Genomic DNA, 20696 nt, shown 5'->3' on the forward strand with positions numbered 1-20696 from the left:
AAATTTTTCTATAGAAATAAAATTTTGACAAAATTTTCTATAGAAATAAAATGTTGATAGAATTTTCTATAGAAATAAAATTTTGACAAGATTTTCTATAGAAATAACATTTTGACAAAAAGTTTCTGTAGAAATAAAATTTTGACAAATTTTGTATAGAAATAAAATTTTGACAACATTTTCTAAAGAAAAAAATTTTGACAAAATTTTCTATAGATATAAAATTTTGACAGAATTTTCTATATATAAAATTTTGACAAAATTTTCATAAAAAAAAAATTTTGACAAAATTTTCTATAGAAATAAAATTTTGACAAAATTTTCTATAGAAATAAAATTTTGACAAAATTTTCTATATAAATAAAATTTTGATACAATTTTCTATAGAAATAAAATTTTGACAAAATTTTCTATAGAAATAAAATTTAGACAAATTTTTCTATAGAAGTTTTAACACAATTTTCTATAGCAATAAAATTTTGACAAGATTTTCTATAGAAATAACATTTTGACAAAAAGTTTCTATAAAAATAAAATTTTGACAAATTTTCTATAGAAATAAAATTTTCTATAGAAACAAAATTTTCTATAGATATAAAATGTTGAGAAAATTTTCTATAGAAATAAAATTTTGACAAAATTTTCTGTAGAAATAAAAAAAAAATACAAAATTAAAATTATTTCTATATAAAATTTTGACAAAATTTTCTGTATAAATAAAATTTTTACAAAATTTTCTATATAAATAAAATTTTGACAAAATTTTCTATAGAAATAAAATTTTGATAAAATTTTTTATAGAAATAAAATTTTGATAACATTTTCTATAGAAATAAAACTTTGATAAAATTTTCTATAGAAATAAAATCTTGACAAAATTTTCTATAGAAATAAAATTTTGACAAAATTTTCTATAGAAATAAAATATTGAAAAAATTTCTATAGTAATTAAATTTTGGCCAAACAAGATTTTTTTGGTAAAATCTTCTCCAAATATTAGTACATTATTTTTGGCTTGAGTGGCAACCGTGCTCCCGAAGTCTTATCGGCACGTGTTGTAAGATAATGTACAGTATATAGTTAATCCAATTCCCTAACCTGTAGCAAAGATGTAAGAATTCAATGTGACCCTTACAATGTGTCATAGATAAAAAATCAGAAAAGATAATGATAGCAATAATTGCTATAGCCAATTACTTCATGACGAATTTGTGAAACAAGGTTGGCATCTCACAGCAATATGATATTTTTCAATGTATAACATATACAGTGAAACGTCTCAAAATGGGCGTACCACCTCTCAAAAGTGGACAATTGTCGTGAGACATAGCAAATTATCATATTAAAACTTCTCATAAGTAGACATCTTCCAAATGTGTATAAAATTTAGGCGACTATGGATGTCCACTTTATAGAGGTTTCACTGTAATTTGCCTTTTAAAAACGGTAAACAACATTCATGTGTGTGAAGATAAATTTTAAAATTTAACTTTAACAGAGCAATTTTAACAGGTTAACAGAGCTATGTTAACGGTTAACAGAGCTCTTTTATGTAAAAAATTGGAAATTTGAATTTAATTTTAGATTAAAACTTAAAAAATGGCGTTGTATGTGCATTAAAATTAAAAAAACAACTCAATAATAATAGAAAACACAATGAGTAATAACTAACTTAAAGGAATATTAGGAGTATATATCTCAGAACTGTTAAAGAATGGCTGGTTGCAAAAATAAGTGGTAATAAATTGATTTGTTTAAAGTATGAAATTGGAGATAGATAGGTTGATAAAACTGGTACCACATATAGCTCTCGTCGAGTGCTATCAGAAAGTACAAGAGTTATATTCCAAATTCATTTCAGATGCGAGAAATTTTGAAATTTTAGAAATCTGGAATGGCCCACTGTGCTGGAATGGAAAAAGATAGGTTAATGAAACTGGTACCACATATAGCCCTCGTCGAGAGCTATCAGAATATATACGTGTTGTATTCCGAATCCATTTCAGATTCGAGCAATTTTGAATGTAAAGTTAAATGATAAAAATCTAAAGTGGCCCACTGTGCTGGATTACAAATAGATAGGTAAATGAAACTGGTACCACATATAGGCCTTTTTGGGCGCTATTAGAATCTACAAGAGTTATATTCCGAATCCATTTCAGATTCGAGAAATTTTGACTCTAAAATTAAATTTTAAAAATCTAAAATGGCCCACTGTACTGGAATGGAAAAAGATAGGTCAATGAAACTGGTACCACATATAGCCCTCGTCGAGAGCTATCAGAGTATATAAGCATTATAATTCAAGTCCATTTCAGATTCGAGAAATTTTGATTCAAAAGAAAAATTTTATAAATATGAAATGGCCCACTGTGCTGGAATGGAGAATGATAGGCCACTGAAACTGGTTTCACATATAGCCCTCGTCGAGAGCTATTAGAATGTATAATCATTACATTCCAAATTCATTTCAAATTCAAGAAATTTTGAAATTAAAGTTAAATTTAAATTTGAAAAATATAAACTGGCCCACTGTGCTGGACACGAAAAAGATAGGTCAACCAAACTTCTACCACAAATAGCCCTTGTCGAGTGCTATAAGAATCTATAGGCATTATATTCCGAATCCATTTCAGATTCGAGAAATTTTGAAATTAAAGTTAAATTTTAAAAGTCTGAAATGGCCCACTGTGCTGTGGAATGGGGGAAAGATTGGTCAATGAAACTGGTACCACATATAGCCTTCGTCGAGAGGTATCAGAATATATAATTGCTATATTCTAAATTTATTTCGAAATATTGTCAAAATTAGAAATAAATTACGACATATTTTCCTTTTGAAATTTACCTCTGTACCTGTGTAGCAAAATGTGTTAAACCTCGCTGTTATTAATATAACATAACATACTTTACTCTGAGAGTCGCTCTCTTGATTCGACTCTCAACAGATGTTGTGAAAATAACATAGCAGTGTCTCACCATTACCTCATGTATTTTTGAAGTTAAATTTTAAAATAGAAAAATTCAATTTTTTCAAAATCGTTAAAAGATAGGCGAATGAAATTAACGTCAATAATAGCTCTTATCTGAATCTATGAGAATATGTAAACATTATATTCGGAATCCATTTCAGATTTGAGAAATTTTGCCTCTAAAATTAAATTTTAAAAATCTAAAGTGGCCCACTGTGCTGGAATGGGAAAAGATAGGTTACTGAAACTGGTAGTACATATAGCCCTCGTCGAGAGCTATCAGAATTTATAAGAATTATATTCCAAATCCATTTGAGATTCGAAAAATTTTGAAATTAAAGTTAAATTTTAAAAATATGGTATGGCCCATTGTGCTGAAATGGAGAAAGATAGGACAATAAAACTGCTTCCACATATAGCCCTCATCGAGAGCTATCAGAATATATAAGCGTTATATTCCGAATCCATTTCAGATTCGAGAAATTGTGACTCTAAAATTAAATTTTAAAAATAAAAAATGGCCCACTGTGCTGGAATGGGAAAAGATAGGTTAATGAAACTGGTAGTACATATAGCCCTCGCCGAGAGCTATCAGAATTTATAAGCGCTATATTCCAAATCAATTTCAGATTCGAGAAATTTTGAAATTAAAGTTAAATTTTAAAAATCAAAAATGGCCCACTGTGCCGGAATGGGGAAAGATAGGTCAATGAAACTGGTACCACATATAGTCCTCATCGAGAGCTATTAGAGTATATAAGCGTTATATTCCAAATCCATTTCAGATTCGAGAAATTTTGAAATTAAAGTTCAATTTTAAAAATATGAAATGGCCCACTGTGCTGGAATGGAGAAAGATAGGTCAATGAAACTGGTACCACATATAGCCCTCGTTGAGAGCTATCAGAATATATATTTGCTATATTCTAAATTTATTTCGAAATATTGTCAAAATTAGAAATAAATTACGACATATTTTCCTTTTGAAATTTACCTCTGCAACTGTGTAGCAAAATGTGTTAAACCTCGCTGTTATTAATATAACATAACATACTTTACTCTGAGAGTCGCTCTCTTGATTCGACTCTCAACAGATGTTGTGAAAATAACATAGCAGTGTCTCACCATTACCTCATGTATTTTTGAAGTTAAATTTTAAAATAGAAAAATTCAATTTTTTCAAAATCTTTAAAAGATAGGCAAATGAAATTAACGTCAATAATAGCTCTTATCAAGATCTATCAGAATATGTAAACATTATATTCCGAATCCATTTCAGATTTGAGAAATTTTGACTCTAAAATTAAATTTAAAAAATCTAAAATGGCCCACTGTGGTGGACACGAAAAAAATAGGTTAATGGAACTGGTACCACATATAGCCCTCGTCGAGAGCTATTAGAGTATATAAGCGTTATATTCCAAATCCATTTCAGATTCGAGAAAATTTAAAATTAAAGTTAAATTTTAAAAGTCTCAAAGGGCCCACTGTGCTGGAATGGGGAAAGATAGGTTAATGAAACTGGTACCACATATAGCACTCGTCGAGAGCTATCAGAATATATAAGCATTATAATTCAAGTCCATTTCAGATTCGAGAAATTTTGATTCAAAAGAAAAATTTTATAAATATGAAATGGCCCACTGTGCTGGAATGGAGAATGATAGGCCACTGAAACTGGTTTCACATATAGCCCGAGAGCTATTAGCATGTATAATCATTACATTCCAAATTCATTTCAAATTCAAGAAATTTTGAAATTAAAGTTTAATTTAAATTTGAAAAATATAAACTGGCCCACTGTGCTGGACACGAAAAAGATAGGTCAACCAAACTTCTACCACAAATAGCCCTTGTCGAGTGCTATAAGAATCTATAGGCATTATATTCCGAATCCATTTCAGATTCGAGAAATTTTGAAATCAAAGTTAAATTTTAAAAGTCTGAAATGGCCCACTGTGCTGTGGAATGGGGGAAAGATAGGTCAATGAAACTGGTACCACATATAGCCTTCGTCGAGAGGTATCAGAATATATAATTGCTATATTCTAAATTTATTTCGAAATATTGTCAAAATTAGAAATAAAATAGACATATTTTCCTTTTGAAATTTACCTCTGTGACTGCGTAGCAAAATGTGTTAAACCTCGCTGTTATTAATATAACATAACATACTTTACTCTGAGAGTCGCTCTCTTGATTCGACTCTCAACAGATATTGTGAAAATAACATAGCAGTGTCTCACTATTAACTCAAGTATTTTTGAAATTAAATTTTAAAATAGAAAAATTAAATTTTTTCAAAATCGTAAAAAGATAGGCGAATGAAATTAACGTCAATAATAGCTCTTATCTAGACCTATCAGAATATATAAGCATCATATTACGAATCCATTTCAGATTCGAGAAATTTTGAATGTAAAGTAAAATTGTAAAAATCTCAAATGACCCACTGTGGTGGACACGAAAAAGATAGGTTAATGAAACTAGTACCATATATAACCCTCGTCGAGAGCTATTAGAATATATAAGCGTTATATTCCAAATCCATTTCAGATTCGAGAAATTTTGACTCTAAAATTAAATTTTAAAAATCCAAAATGGCCCACTGTGCTGGAATGGGGAAAGATAGGTTAATGAAACTTTTAGAACATATAGCCCTCGTCGAGAGCTATCAGAATTTATAAGCATTATATTCCAAATCAATTTCAGATGCGAGAAATTTTGAAACTAAAGTTAAATTTTAAAAATAGGATATGGCCCATTGTGCTGAAATGGAGAAAGATAGGTCAACAAGACTGGTCCCACATATAGCCCTCGTCGAGAGCTATCAGAATATATAAGCATTATATTCCGAATAAATTTCAGATTGGAGAAAGCGTGAAATTAAAGTTAAATTTTAAAAATTTAAATGGCCCACTGTGCTGGACACGAAAAAGATAGGTTCATAAAACAGGTACCACTTATAGCCCTCGTCGGGAGCTATCATAATATGTAAGCATTATATTCCGAATCCATTTCAGATTTGAGAAATTTTGAATGTAAAATTATATGATAAAAATTTAAAGTGGCCCACTGGCCGGACTGCAAATAGATAGGTAACTGAAACTGGTAGCACATATAGTCCTCGTTGAGTACTATCAAAATATATAATTGTAATATTCTAAATTTATTTCGAAATATTGCGAAAATTAATAAAAAAAAATAGACACATTTTCCTTTTAAAATATACCTCTGTGACTGTTTAGCAAAATATGTTAACCGTCTCTATAATTAAAATAACATAACATACTTTACTATGGGACTCGCTCTCTTGTTTTGTTTACAGATTCGACTCTTAACAGATGTTGTGAAAATAACATAGCAGTGTCTCCCCATTACCTCATGTATTTTTGAAGTTAAATTTTAAAATAGAAAAATTCAATTTTTTCAAAATCGTAAAAAGATAGGCGAATGAAATTAACGTCAATAATAGTTCTTATCTAGATCTATCAGAATATGTAAGCAGTATATTCCGAATCCATTTCAGATTGGAGAAATTTTGAATATAAAGTTAAATTTTAAAAATCTCAAATGACCCACTGTGGTGGACACGAAAAAGATAGGTTCATAAAACTGGTACCATATATAGCCCTCGTCGAGAGCTATCAGAATACATACGCGTTGTATTCCAAATCCATTTCAGATTCGAGAAATTTTGAAATTAAAGTTAAATTTTAATAATCTCAAATTGCCCACTGTGCTAGACACAAAAAATATAGGCGAATGTTATTAACGCCTATAATAGCTCTTGAATAGGCCTACCAGAATATATAAGCATCATTTTGGAATTAAAGTAAAATTTTAAAAATCTCATGAAGACCATATTAAATATTAAATAAATGTGTACCTGTCGATGGTAGTGATATATGCGTTTAATGTAAAACGAGGCTATATTCTATATTCGAAAAATCCATTATTTAGTTTTGAATTCTTAAATATCCTAAATCTCCATTAATTTTTTTATATGATATTTTTTTACATTAAAAAACTTATTGCCAATGATATTGTCTATATATAACATAAAAAATTGAACACTCAATAAACAATACTATGCAATGCCGATTTTTATATATAAGTCATTTTAATTAAAATAGTATAAATATAAAGTAAGTACTTAAAGTATTCTCCATCCCAGCACAGTGGGCCATTTCATATTTACATTCAAAATTTCTCGAATCTGAAATGGATTTGGAATATAATGTTCACATATTTAGATAGCTCTCGACGAGAGCTATATGTGCTACCAGTTTCATTAACCTATCTTTCCCCATTCCAGCACAGTGGGCCATTTGAGATTTTTAAAATTTAACTTTAATTTCAAAATTTCTCGAATCTGAAATGGATTTGGAATATAATGCTTATAAATTCTGATAGCTCTCGATGAGGGTTATTTGTACTACCAGTTTCATTAACCTATCTTTTCCCATTCCAGCACAGGGGGCCATTTTAGATTTTTAAAATTTAATTTTAGAGTCAAAATTTCTCAAATCTGAAATGGATTCGGAATATAATGTTTACATATTCTGATACATCTTGATAAGAGCTATTATTGACGTTAATTTCATTTGCCTATCTTTTAACGATTTTGAAAAAATTGAATTTTTCTATTTTAAAATTTAACTTAAAAAATACATGGGGTAATGGTGAGACGCTGCTATGTTATTTTCACAACATCTGTTGAGTGTCGAAACAAGAGAGCGACTCTCAGAGTAAAGTATGTTATGTTATATTAATAACTGCGAGGTTTAACACATTTTGCTACACAGTTACAGAGTTAAATTTCAAAAGGAAAATATTTCGTAATTTATTTCTAATTTTGACAGTATTTCGAAATAAATTTAGAATATAGCAATTATATATTCTGATAGCTCTCGACGAGGGCTATATGTGGTACCAGTTTCATTGACCTATCTTTCTCCATTCCAGCACAGTGGGCCATTTCTTATTTTTAAAATTTAACTTTAATTTCAAATTTTCTCGAATCTGAAATGGATTTGGAATATAATGCCTATATACTCTAATAGCTCTCGACGAGGGCTATATGTGGTACCAGTTTCATTAACCTATCTTTCCCCATTCCAGCACAGTGGGCCCTTTGAGACTTTTAAAATTTAACTTTAATTTTAAATTTTCTCGAATCTGAAATGGATTTGGAATATAACGCTTATATACTCTAATAGCTCTCGACGAGGGCTATATGTGGTACCAGTTCCATTAACCTATCTTTTTCGTGTCCACCACAGTGGGCCATTTTAGATTTTTAAAATTTAATTTTAGAGTCAAAATTTCTCAAATCTGAAATGGATTCGGAATATAATGTTTACATATTCTGATAGATCTTGATAAGAGCTATTATTGACGTTAATTTCATTTGCCTATCTTTTAACGATTTTGAAAAAATTGAATTTTTCTATTTTAAAATTTAACTTCAAAAATACATGAGGTAATGGTGAGACACTGCTATGTTATTTTCACAACATCTGTTGAGAGTCGAATCAAGAGAGCGACTCTCAGAGTAAAGTATGTTATGTTATATTAATAACAGCGAGGTTTAACACATTTTGCTACACAGTTGCAGAGGTAAATTTCAAAAGGAAAATATGTCGTAATTTATTTCTAATTTTGACAATATTTCGAAATAAATTTAGAATATAGCAAATATATATTCTGATAGCTCTCAACGAGGGCTATATGTGGTACCAGTTTCATTGACCTATCTTTCTCCATTCCAGCACAGTGGGCCATTTCATATTTTTAAAATTGAACTTTAATTTCAAAATTTCTCGAATCTGAAATGGATTTGGAATATAACGCTTATATACTCTAATAGCTCTCGATGAGGACTATATGTGGTACCAGTTTCATTGACCTATCTTTCCCCATTCCAGCACAGTGGGCCATTTTTGATTTTTAAAATTTAACTTTAATTTCAAAATTTCTCGAATCTGAAATTGATTTGGAATATAGCGCTTATAAATTCTGATAGCTCTCGGCGAGGGCTATATGTACTACCAGTTTCATTAACCTATCTTTTCCCATTCCAGCACAGTGGGCCATTTTTTATTTTTAAAATTTAATTTTAGAGTCACAATTTCTCGAATCTGAAATGGATTCGGAATGTAACGCTTATATATTCTGATAGCTCTCGATGAGGGCTATATGTGGAAGCAGTTTTATTGTCCTATCTTTCTCCATTTCAGCACAATGGGCCATACCATATTTTTAAAATTTAACTTTAATTTCAAAATTTTTCGAATCTCAAATGGATTTGGAATATAATTCTTATAAATTCTGATAGCTCTCGACGAGGGCTATATGTACTACCAGTTTCAGTAACCTATCTTTTCCCATTCCAGCACAGTGGGCCACTTTAGATTTTTAAAATTTAATTTTAGAGGCAAAATTTCTCAAATCTGAAATGGATTCCGAATATAATGTTTACATATTCTCATAGATTCAGATAAGAGCTATTATTGACGTTAATTTCATTCGCCTATCTTTTAACGATTTTGAAAAAATTGAATTTTTCTATTTTAAAATTTAACTTCAAAAATACATGAGGTAATGGTGAGACACTGCTATGTTATTTTCACAACATCTGTTGAGAGTCGAATCAAGAGAGCGACTCTCAGAGTAAAGTATGTTATGTTATATTAATAACAGCGAGGTTTAACACATTTTGCTACACAGGTACAGAGGTAAATTTCAAAAGGAAAATATGTCGTAATTTATTTCTAATTTTGACAATATTTCGAAATAAATTTAGAATATAGCAATTATATATTCTGATACCTCTCGACGAAGGCTATATGTGGTACCAGTTTCATTGACCAATCTTTCCCCCATTCCACAGCACAGTGGGCCATTTCAGACTTTTAAAATTTAACTTTAATTTCAAAATTTCTCGAATCTGAAATGGATTCGGAATATAATGCCTATAGATTCTTATAGCACTCGACAAGGGCTATTTGTGGTAGAAGTTTGGTTGACCTATCTTTTTCGTGTCCAGCACAGTGGGCCAGTTTATATTTTTCAAATTTAAATTTAACTTTAATTTCAAAATTTCTTGAATTTGAAATGAATTTGGAATGTAATGATTATACATTCTAATAGCTCTCGACGAGGGCTATATGTGAAACCAGTTTCAGTGGCCTATCATTCTCCATTCCAGCACAGTGGGCCATTTCATATTTATAAAATTTTTCTTTTGAATCAAAATTTCTCGAATCTGAAATGGACTTGAATTATAATGCTTATATACTCTGATAGCTCTCGACGAGGGCTATATGTGGTACCAGTTTCATTGACCTATCTTTTTCCATTCCAGTACAGTGGGCCATTTTAGATTTTTAAAATTTAATTTTAGAGTCAAAATTTCTCGAATCTGAAATGGATTCGGAATATAACTCTTGTAGATTCTAATAGCGCCCAAAAAGGCCTATATGTGGTACCAGTTTCATTTACCTATCTATTTGTAATCCAGCACAGTGGGCCACTTTAGATTTTTATCATTTAACTTTACATTCAACATTGCTCGAATCTGAAATGGATTCGGAATACAACACGTATATATTCTGATAGCTCTCGACGAGGGCTATATGTGGTACCAGTTTCATTAACCTATCTTTTTCCATTCCAGCACAGTGGGTCATTCCAAATTTCTAAAATTTCAAAATTTCTCGCATCTGAAATGAATTTGGAATATAACTCTTGTACTTTCTGATAGCACTCGACGAGAGCTATATGTGGTACCAGTTTTATCAACCTATCTATCTCCAATTTCATACTTTAAACAAATCAATTTATTACCACTTATTTTTGCAACCAGCCATTCTTTAACAGTTCTGAGATATATACTCCTAATATTCCTTTAAGTTAGTTATTACTCATTGTGTTTTCTATTATTATTGAGTTGTTTTTTTAATTTTAATGCACATAAAAGGCCATTTTTTAAGTTTTAATCTAAAATTAAATTAAAATTTCCAATTTTTTTACATAAAAGAGCTCTGTTAACCGTTAACATAGCTCTGTTAACCTGTTAAAATTGCTCTGTTAAAGTTAAATTTTAAAATTTATCTTCACACACATACAACATTCTGTGTTTAATTAAACAAAAAAAAAAACATTTTTTCAATTAATATCTACATAAAGTATTGGCATGATATGGAAATGTACAATGAATAAAATTGTTTTTTTTTTGTTTTTCAAAAAAAGGTCATAGCAAATTGCAATGCATTAATTTCTGTTTAAAAGTCGAATATTTGTTTTAAGTTTAATATAACAAAATGCAAAACTTATCAACTTTAACGAGGATAGTCAATAAATAAAAATTAATAGGAAACTAGGTCTGTATTTAAAAAGAAAACTTACCGTAAATTCTCCTGTTACAGCATCGAAACCCACATGGACTGTATGTTCGAAATTCGTTGGGTATGATATATTCGGTTTAGAATCTTGATGAGATGGCTTAGAGCCTTTAATTTTATTTTTTAAAGTCTTTTTCTTGCGGTCCGGGTCATCGGGTTCTTAAAATGGGAAATAGGAAAAAAGTTAGTCTTTCCAAAATTTAAATAAAATAAAAAGAACACAAATTTTACTTTGTTCTGAATCAAGTATGAATTTTAAGGACCATACTTTTCCAAATCCAAATACTTTTGGATCATTTTCCCTTCGGAACAAAGTATATTTTTTCCTCATATATTTTCTACCACATACCTTTTGGCAATGGTCTCATATCCACTGGGGGACCATCTCCACTCCCTGTGACCGTACCACCCCCAATACGATCACCACCCCTATTACTGGTCAAACGTACTGGCGGAGCCGGTGGTTTATCTTCTTCGCTAGACATTTTGGAAGCGGCAACGAATCAGCAACAATAAAATTTAATTTGTTACCGCTTCAAAGGGATTTTCGTATCGTATTCCGTTTTAATAAATCTCCTATGGACTGAAATTAAACATAAAAAAACAAAAATAATTAGTCGTCTTCTCTAGGTAGTTTTTTTTACTTATTATGGTGAGTAAAGATATTTCTCACAGAAATTAATAAAAAAAAAATATGAAAACAAAAATGCAAGACAACTGACTTCTAATAAATGTCTCCTTTATCTTTGTTTTTATTCTTGGACGATTTATTTAATGTTTTGTGTCATCAATGCTTTTTATTATTATTATGACGGCTCTGCTGAAGGCGATGAAGGAGACAGAGAAGGGGGCGGCAAAGAAAATAAAAAAATATAATTTCTTTTCTTGCTTATTGTTTTATTGGTGGGATATAGAATGTTCCGTGTGTGTTCTCGTGTTTATATCAATATTTTATTTTCTACTTTATCAGTTGGAAAGGCTGTCGCTGCTGCTGTCACACTGCAACGACCATGTTCATTAGATTGGCTGATTTTTCATGCTTCATATCACTTTCGAAGAGCGGGGGAGGGATGTAAAAGTAATGATTAGACTGAGCAATGCAAAAGAAATTATTATTTAAACAATGTGTCAGACAAAAATGATTGGTAAAAAAGCTTATCATTTTAGGTAGTACGCCAAAGATAAACAAAATAGGATTGTCGCTCGGAAAGAGTGTAGGTAATAACGGGAAATTAGATTTTGTGTGCAGTATTTGCCTAAAGGAATAACAGAAATTACAAAAAGTGGTTTGCTTTTCATCGTTAATATATATATTGAGAATATTGCAACTATAGGATTTTGTTTTTGCACAAGGAAACTACACAGAAAATATCTACCATAATAATAATATTATTGTTTAGCTTCCACTTAAAAAATAATCTAATCTTTATGGAGTGGTATTTTTAAATTCTTATTGGGTAAATGAATGGGCTGTTATAAAATATTGATATTTCCCGAAAGGGGTTTCGTATGTCCGTGAAGTTAAAGTTAACTTTATCTTAGCGGAGACAAAAACCGAACTATGTTCACTTTGTACAAAAGTTCAGCTAAATAATGAACATAGCTCAATTACGTAGGAAGAAAAAATGAATATTAAATAAAATTATTAATTTTTAATGCGAAACATCCTGTAGGTAAACGAAGCTAAAGCAATTTAATAGAAATATGTATTAAGTGCTGGAAAAAATACAAAGATTTATTGAAAATCCCACATAGTCAGCGAAAATTGGACTATAAAACTGAAAGCTAAAATTTAGAATTTAGGTCACTGTGCCAAAAATCGGCATGGGGGGATATACCAAGTAGTGGTGGAGACAGCTCTCCCCGAGTAGAATACGAATCTGAAATCAGATTATTCAATTGGTTAACAGTTTTTGAGAAATTTCGGTCTTAAGTTGAAATTCAGATTTTGGGCCGATTTTAGTATTTGGGCCACTGTGCCAAAAATCGGCATGGGGGGGATATACCAAGTAGTGGTGGAGACAGCTCTCCCCGAGTAGAATACGAATCTGAAATCAGATTATTCAATTGGTTAACAGTTTTTGAGAAATTTCGGTCTTAAGTTGAAATTCAGATTTTGGGCCGATTTTAGTATTTGGGCCACTGTGCCAAAAATCGGCATGGGGGGGATATACCAAGTAGTGGTGGAGACAGCTCTCCCCGAGTAGAATACGAATCTGAAATCAGATTATTCAATTGGTTAACAGTTTTTGAGAAATTTCGGTCTTAAGTTGAAATTCAGATTTTGGGCCGATTTTAGTATTTGGGCCACTGTGCCAAAAATCGGCATGGGGGGGATATACCAAGTAGTGGTGGAGACAGCTCTCCCCGAGTAGAATACGAATCTGAAATCAGATTATTCAATTGGTTAACAGTTTTTGAGAAATTTCGGTCTTAAGTTGAAATTCAGATTTTGGGCCGATTTTAGTATTTGGGCCACTGTGCCAAAAATCGGCATGGGGGGGATATACCAAGTAGTGGTGGAGACAGCTCTCCCCGAGTAGAATACGAATCTGAAATCAGATTATTCAATTGGTTAACAGTTTTTGAGAAATTTCGGTCTTAAGTTGAAATTCAGATTTTGGGCCGATTTTAGTATTTGGGCCACTGTGCCAAAAATCGGCATGGGGGGGATATACCAAGTAGTGGTGGAGACAGCTCTCCCCGAGTAGAATACGAATCTGAAATCAGATTATTCAATTGGTTAACAGTTTTTGAGAAATTTCGGTCTTAAGTTGAAATTCAGATTTTGGGCCGATTTTAGTATTTGGGCCACTGTGCCAAAAATCGGCATGGGGGGGATATACCAAGTAGTGGTGGAGACAGCTCTCCCCGAGTAGAATACGAATCTGAAATCAGATTATTCAATTGGTTAACAGTTTTTGAGAAATTTCGGTCTTAAGTTGAAATTCAGATTTTGGGCCGATTTTAGTATTTGGGCCACTGTGCCAAAAATCGGCATGGGGGGGATATACCAAGTAGTGGTGGAGACAGCTCTCCCCGAGTAGAATACGAATCTGAAATCAGATTATTCAATTGGTTAACAGTTTTTGAGAAATTTCGGTCTTAAGTTGAAATTCAGATTTTGGGCCGATTTTAGTATTTGGGCCACTGTGCCAAAAATCGGCATGGGGGGGATATACCAAGTAGTGGTGGAGACAGCTCTCCCCGAGTAGAATACGAATCTGAAATCAGATTATTCAATTGGTTAACAGTTTTTGAGAAATTTCGGTCTTAAGTTGAAATTCAGATTTTGGGCCGATTTTAGTATTTGGGCCACTGTGCCAAAAATCGGCATGGGGGGGATATACCAAGTAGTGGTGGAGACAGCTCTCCCCGAGTAGAATACGAATCTGAAATCAGATTATTCAATTGGTTAACAGTTTTTGAGAAATTTCGGTCTTAAGTTGAAATTCAGATTTTGGGCCGATTTTAGTATTTGGGCCACTGTGCCAAAAATCGGCATGGGGGGGATATACCAAGTAGTGGTGGAGACAGCTCTCCCCGAGTAGAATACGAATCTGAAATCAAATTATTCAATTGGTTAACAGTTTTTGAGAAATTTCGGTCTTAAGTTGAAATTCAGATTTTGGGCCGATTTTAGTATTTGGGCCACTGTGCCAAAAATCGGCATGGGGGGGATATACCAAGTAGTGGTGGAGACAGCTCTCCCCGAGTAGAATACGAATCTGAAATCAGATTATTCAATTGGTTAACAGTTTTTGAGAAATTTCGGTCTTAAGTTGAAATTCAGATTTTGGGCCGATTTTAGTATTTGGACCACTGTGCCAAAAATCGGCATGGGGGGGATATACCAAGTAGTGGTGGAGACAGCTCTCCCCGAGTAGAATACGAATCTGAAATCAGATTATTCAATTGGTTAACAGTTTTTGAGAAATTTCGGTCTTAAGTTGAAATTCAGATTTTGGGCCGATTTTAGTATTTGGGCCACTGTGGCCAAAAATCGGCATGGGGGGGATATACCAAGTAGTGGTGGAGACAGCTCTCCCCGAGTAGAATACGAATCTGAAATCAGATTATTCAATTGGTTAACAGTTTTTGAGAAATTTCGGTCTTAAGTTGAAATTCAGATTTTGGGCCGATTTTAGTATTTGGGCCACTGTGCCAAAAATCGGCATGGGGGGGATATACCAAGTAGTGGTGGAGACAGCTCTCCCCGAGTAGAATACGAATCTGAAATCAGATTATTCAATTGGTTAACAGTTTTTGAGAAATTTCGGTCTTAAGTTGAAATTCAGATTTTGGGCCGATTTTAGTATTTGGGCCACTGTGCCAAAAATCGGCATGGGGGGATATACCAAGTAGTGGTGGAGACAGCTCTCCCCGAGTAGAATACGAATCTGAAATCAGATTATTCAATTGGTTAACAGTTTTTGAGAAATTTCGGTCTTAAGTTGAAATTCAGATTTTGGGCCGATTTTAGTATTTGGGCCACTGTGCCAAAAATCGGCATGGGGGGGGATATACCAAGTAGTGGTGGAGACAGCTCTCCCCGAGTAGAATACGAATCTGAAATCAGATTATTCAATTGGTTAACAGTTTTTGAGAAATTTCGGTCTTAAGTTGAAATTCAGATTTTGGGCCGATTTTAGTATTTGGGCCACTGTGCCAAAAATCGGCATGGGGGGGATATACCAAGTAGTGGTGGAGACAGCTCTCCCCGAGTAGAATACGAATCTGAAATCAGATTATTCAATTGGTTAACAGTTTTTGAGAAATTTCGGTCTTAAGTTGAAATTCAGATTTTGGGCCGATTTTAGTATTTGGGCCACTGTGCCAAAAATCGGCATGGGGGGGATATACCAAGTAGTGGTGGAGACAGCTCTCCCCGAGTAGAATACGAATCTGAAATCAGATTATTCAATTGGTTAACAGTTTTTGAGAAATTTCGGTCTTAAGTTGAAATTCAGATTTTGGGCCGATTTTAGTATTTGGGCCACTGTGCCAAAAATCGGCATGGGGGGATATACCAAGTAGTGGTGGAGACAGCTCTCCCCGAGTAGAATACGAATCTGAAATCAGATTATTCAATTGGTTAACAGTTTTTGAGAAATTTCGGTCTTAAGTTGAAATTCAGATTTTGGGCCGATTTTAGTATTTGGGCCACTGTGCCAAAAATCGGCATGGGGGGGGATATACCAAGTAGTGGTGGAGACAGCTCTCCCCGAGTAGAATACGAATCTGAAATCAGATTATTCAATTGGTTAACAGTTTTTGAGAAATTTCGGTCTTAAGTTGAAATTCAGATTTTGGGCCGATTTTAGTATTTGGGCCACTGTGCCAAAAATCGGCATGGGGGGGATATACCAAGTAGTGGTGGAGACAGCTCTCCCCGAGTAGAATACGAATCTGAAATCAGATTATTCAATTGGTTAACAGTTTTTGAGAAATTTCGGTCTTAAGTTGAAATTCAGATTTTGGGCCGATTTTAGTATTTGGGCCACTGTGCCAAAAATCGGCATGGGGGGGATATACCAAGTAGTGGTGGAGACAGCTCTCCCCGAGTAGAATACGAATCTGAAATCAGATTATTCAATTGGTTAACAGTTTTTGAGAAATTTCGGTCTTAAGTTGAAATTCAGATTTTGGGCCGATTTTAGTATTTGGGCCACTGTGCCAAAAATCGGCATGGGGGGGATATACCAAGTAGTGGTGGAGACAGCTCTCCCCGAGTAGAATACGAATCTGAAATCAGATTATTCAATTGGTTAACAGTTTTTGAGAAATTTCGGTCTTAAGTTGAAATTCAGATTTTGGGCCGATTTTAGTATTTGGGCCACTGTGCCAAAAATCGGCATGGGGGGGATATACCAAGTAGTGGTGGAGACAGCTCTCCCCGAGTAGAATACGAATCTGAAATCAGATTATTCAATTGGTTAACAGTTTTTGAGAAATTTCGGTCTTAAGTTGAAATTCAGATTTTGGCCCAAAATCTGAATTTCAACTTAAGAGCGAAATTTCTCAAAAACTGTTAACCAATTGAATAATCTGATTTCAGATTCGTATTCTACTCGGGGAGAGCTGTCTCCACCACTACTTGGTATATCCCCCCCATGCCGATTTTTGGCACAGTGGCCCAAATACTAAAATCGGCCCAAAATCTGAATTTCAACTTAAGACCGAAATTTCTCAAAAACTGTTAACCAATTGAATAATCTGATTTCAGATTCGTATTCTACTCGGGGAGAGCTGTCTCCACCACTACTTGGTATATCCCCCCCATGCCGATTTTTGGCACAGTGGCCCAAATACTAAAATCGGCCCAAAATCTGAATTTCAACTTAAGACCGAAATTTCTCAAAAACTGTTAACCAATTGAATAATCTGATTTCAGATTCGTATTCTACTCGGGGAGAGCTGTCTCCACCACTACTTGGTATATCCCCCCCATGCCGATTTTTGGCACAGTGGCCCAAATACTAAAATCGGCCCAAAATCTGAATTTCAACTTAAGACCGAAATTTCTCAAAAACTGTTAACCAATTGAATAATCTGATTTCAGATTCGTATTCTACTCGGGGAGAGCTGTCTCCACCACTACTTGGTATATCCCCCCCATGCCGATTTTTGGCACAGTGGCCCAAATACTAAAATCGGCCCAAAATCTGAATTTCAACTTAAGACCGAAATTTCTCAAAAACTGTTAACCAATTGAATAATCTGATTTCAGATTCGTATTCTACTCGGGGAGAGCTGTCTCCACCACTACTTGGTATATCCCCCCCATGCCGATTTTTGGCACAGTGGCCCAAATACTAAAATCGGCCCAAAATCTGAATTTCAACTTAAGACCGAAATTTCTCAAAAACTGTTAACCAATTGAATAATCTGATTTCAGATTCGTATTCTACTCGGGGAGAGCTGTCTCCACCACTACTTGGTATATCCCCCCCATGCCGATTTTTGGCACAGTGGCCCAAATACTAAAATCGGCCCAAAATCTGAATTTCAACTTAAGACCGAAATTTCTCAAAAACTGTTAACCAATTGAATAATCTGATTTCAGATTCGTATTCTACTCGGGGAGAGCTGTCTCCACCACTACTTGGTATATCCCCCCCATGCCGATTTTTGGCACAGTGGCCCAAATACTAAAATCGGCCCAAAATCTGAATTTCAACTTAAGACCGAAATTTCTCAAAAACTGTTAACCAATTGAATAATCTGATTTCAGATTCGTATTCTACTCGGGGAGAGCTGTCTCCACCACTACTTGGTATATCCCCCCCATGCCGATTTTTGGCACAGTGGCCCAAATACTAAAATCGGCCCAAAATCTGAATTTCAACTTAAGACCGAAATTTCTCAAAAACTGTTAACCAATTGAATAATCTGATTTCAGATTCGTATTCTACTCGGGGAGAGCTGTCTCCACCACTACTTGGTATATCCCCCCCATGCCGATTTTTGGCACAGTGGCCCAAATACTAAAATCGGCCCAAAATCTGAATTTCAACTTAAGACCGAAATTTCTCAAAAACTGTTAACCAATTGAATAATCTGATTTCAGATTCGTATTCTACTCGGGGAGAGCTGTCTCCACCACTACTTGGTATATCCCCCCCATGCCGATTTTTGGCACAGTGGCCCAAATACTAAAATCGGCCCAAAATCTGAATTTCAACTTAAGACCGAAATTTCTCAAAAACTGTTAACCAATTGAATAATCTGATTTCAGATTCGTATTCTACTCGGGGAGAGCTGTCTCCACCACTACTTGGTATATCCCCCCCATGCCGATTTTTGGCACAGTGGCCCAAATACTAAAATCGGGCCCAAAATCTGAATTTCAACTTAAGACCGAAATTTCTCAAAAACTGTTAACCAATTGAATAATCTGATTTCAGATTCGTATTCTACTCGGGGAGAGCTGTCTCCACCACTACTTGGTATATCCCCCCCATGCCGATTTTTGGCAAAGTGGCCCAAATACTAAATCGGCCCAAAATCTGAATTTCAACTTAAGACCGAAATTTCTCAAAAACTGTTAACCAATTGAATAATCTGATTTCAGATTCGTATTCTACTCGGGGAGAGCTGTCTCCACCACTACTTGGTATATCCCCCCCATGCCGATTTTTGGCACAGTGGCCCAAATACTAAAATCGGCCCAAAATCTGAATTTCAACTTAAGACCGAAATTTCTCAAAAACTGTTAACCAATTGAATAATCTGATTTCAGATTCGTATTCTACTCGGGGAGAGCTGTCTCCACCACTACTTGGTATATCCCCCCCATGCCGATTTTTGGCACAGTGGCCCAAATACTAAAATCGGCCCAAAATCTGAATTTCAACTTAAGACCGAAATTTCTCAAAAACTGTTAACCAATTGAATAATCTGATTTCAGATTCGTATTCTACTCGGGGAGAGCTGTCTCCACCACTACTTGGTATATCCCCCCCATGCCGATTTTTGGCACAGTGGCCCAAATACTAAAATCGGCCCAAAATCTGAATTTCAACTTAAGACCGAAATTTCTCAAAAACTGTTAACCAATTGAATAATCTGATTTCAGATTCGTATTCTACTCGGGGAGAGCTGTCTCCACCACTACTTGGTATATCCCCCCCATGCCGATTTTTGGCACAGTGGCCCAAATACTAAAATCGGCCCAAAATCTGAATTTCAACTTAAGACCGAAATTTCTCAAAAACTGTTAACCAATTGAATAATCTGATTTCAGATTCGTATTCTACTCGGGGAGAGCTGTCTCCACCACTACTTGGTATATCCCCCCCATGCCGATTTTTGGCACAGTGGCCCAAATACTAAAATCGGCCCAAAATCTGAATTTCAACTTAAGACCGAAATTTCTCAAAAACTGTTAACCAATTGAATAATCTGATTTCAGATTCGTATTCTACTCGGGGAGAGCTGTCTCCACCACTACTTGGTATATCCCCCCCATGCCGATTTTTGGCACAGTGGCCCAAATACTAAAATCGGCCCAAAATCTGAATTTCAACTTAAGACCGAAATTTCTCAAAAACTGTTAACCAATTGAATAATCTGATTTCAGATTCGTATTCTACTCGGGGAGAGCTGTCTCCACCACTACTTGGTATATCCCCCCCATGCCGATTTTTGGCACAGTGGCCCAAATACTAAAATCGGCCCAAAATCTGAATTTCAACTTAAGACCGAAATTTCTCAAAAACTGTTAACCAATTGAATAATCTGATTTCAGATTCGTATTCTACTCGGGGAGAGCTGTCTCCACCACTACTTGGTATATCCCCCCCATGCCGATTTT

At 34.0% G+C, this 20696-nt stretch overlaps 1 protein-coding gene across 2 annotated transcripts in view; it reads right to left on the reverse strand.

Moving 5' to 3' along the window:
• Positions 1-20696, reverse strand: part of Pak (serine/threonine-protein kinase PAK 3-like protein) — an 87101-nt gene that overhangs the window by 24837 nt on the left and 41568 nt on the right. The window contains exons 1-3 of one of the 2 annotated variants that reach the window (XM_075290623.1): positions 12103-12237; positions 11730-11963; positions 11385-11539 (exon numbers count right to left, since the gene is read on the reverse strand). In XM_075290623.1, the coding sequence (XP_075146738.1) occupies positions 11385-11539; positions 11730-11865 (291 nt within the window). In that variant the 5' untranslated portion in view covers positions 11866-11963; positions 12103-12237. Of the gene's footprint in view, positions 1-11384; positions 11540-11729; positions 11964-12102; positions 12238-20696 lie in introns of those variants that run through there. The other variant, XM_075290622.1, reaches the window with a different exon arrangement.

Source organism: Haematobia irritans, chromosome 1 (genome assembly GCF_050003625.1).
Source record: "Haematobia irritans isolate KBUSLIRL chromosome 1, ASM5000362v1, whole genome shotgun sequence".
NCBI lineage: Eukaryota > Metazoa > Arthropoda > Insecta > Diptera > Muscidae > Haematobia > Haematobia irritans.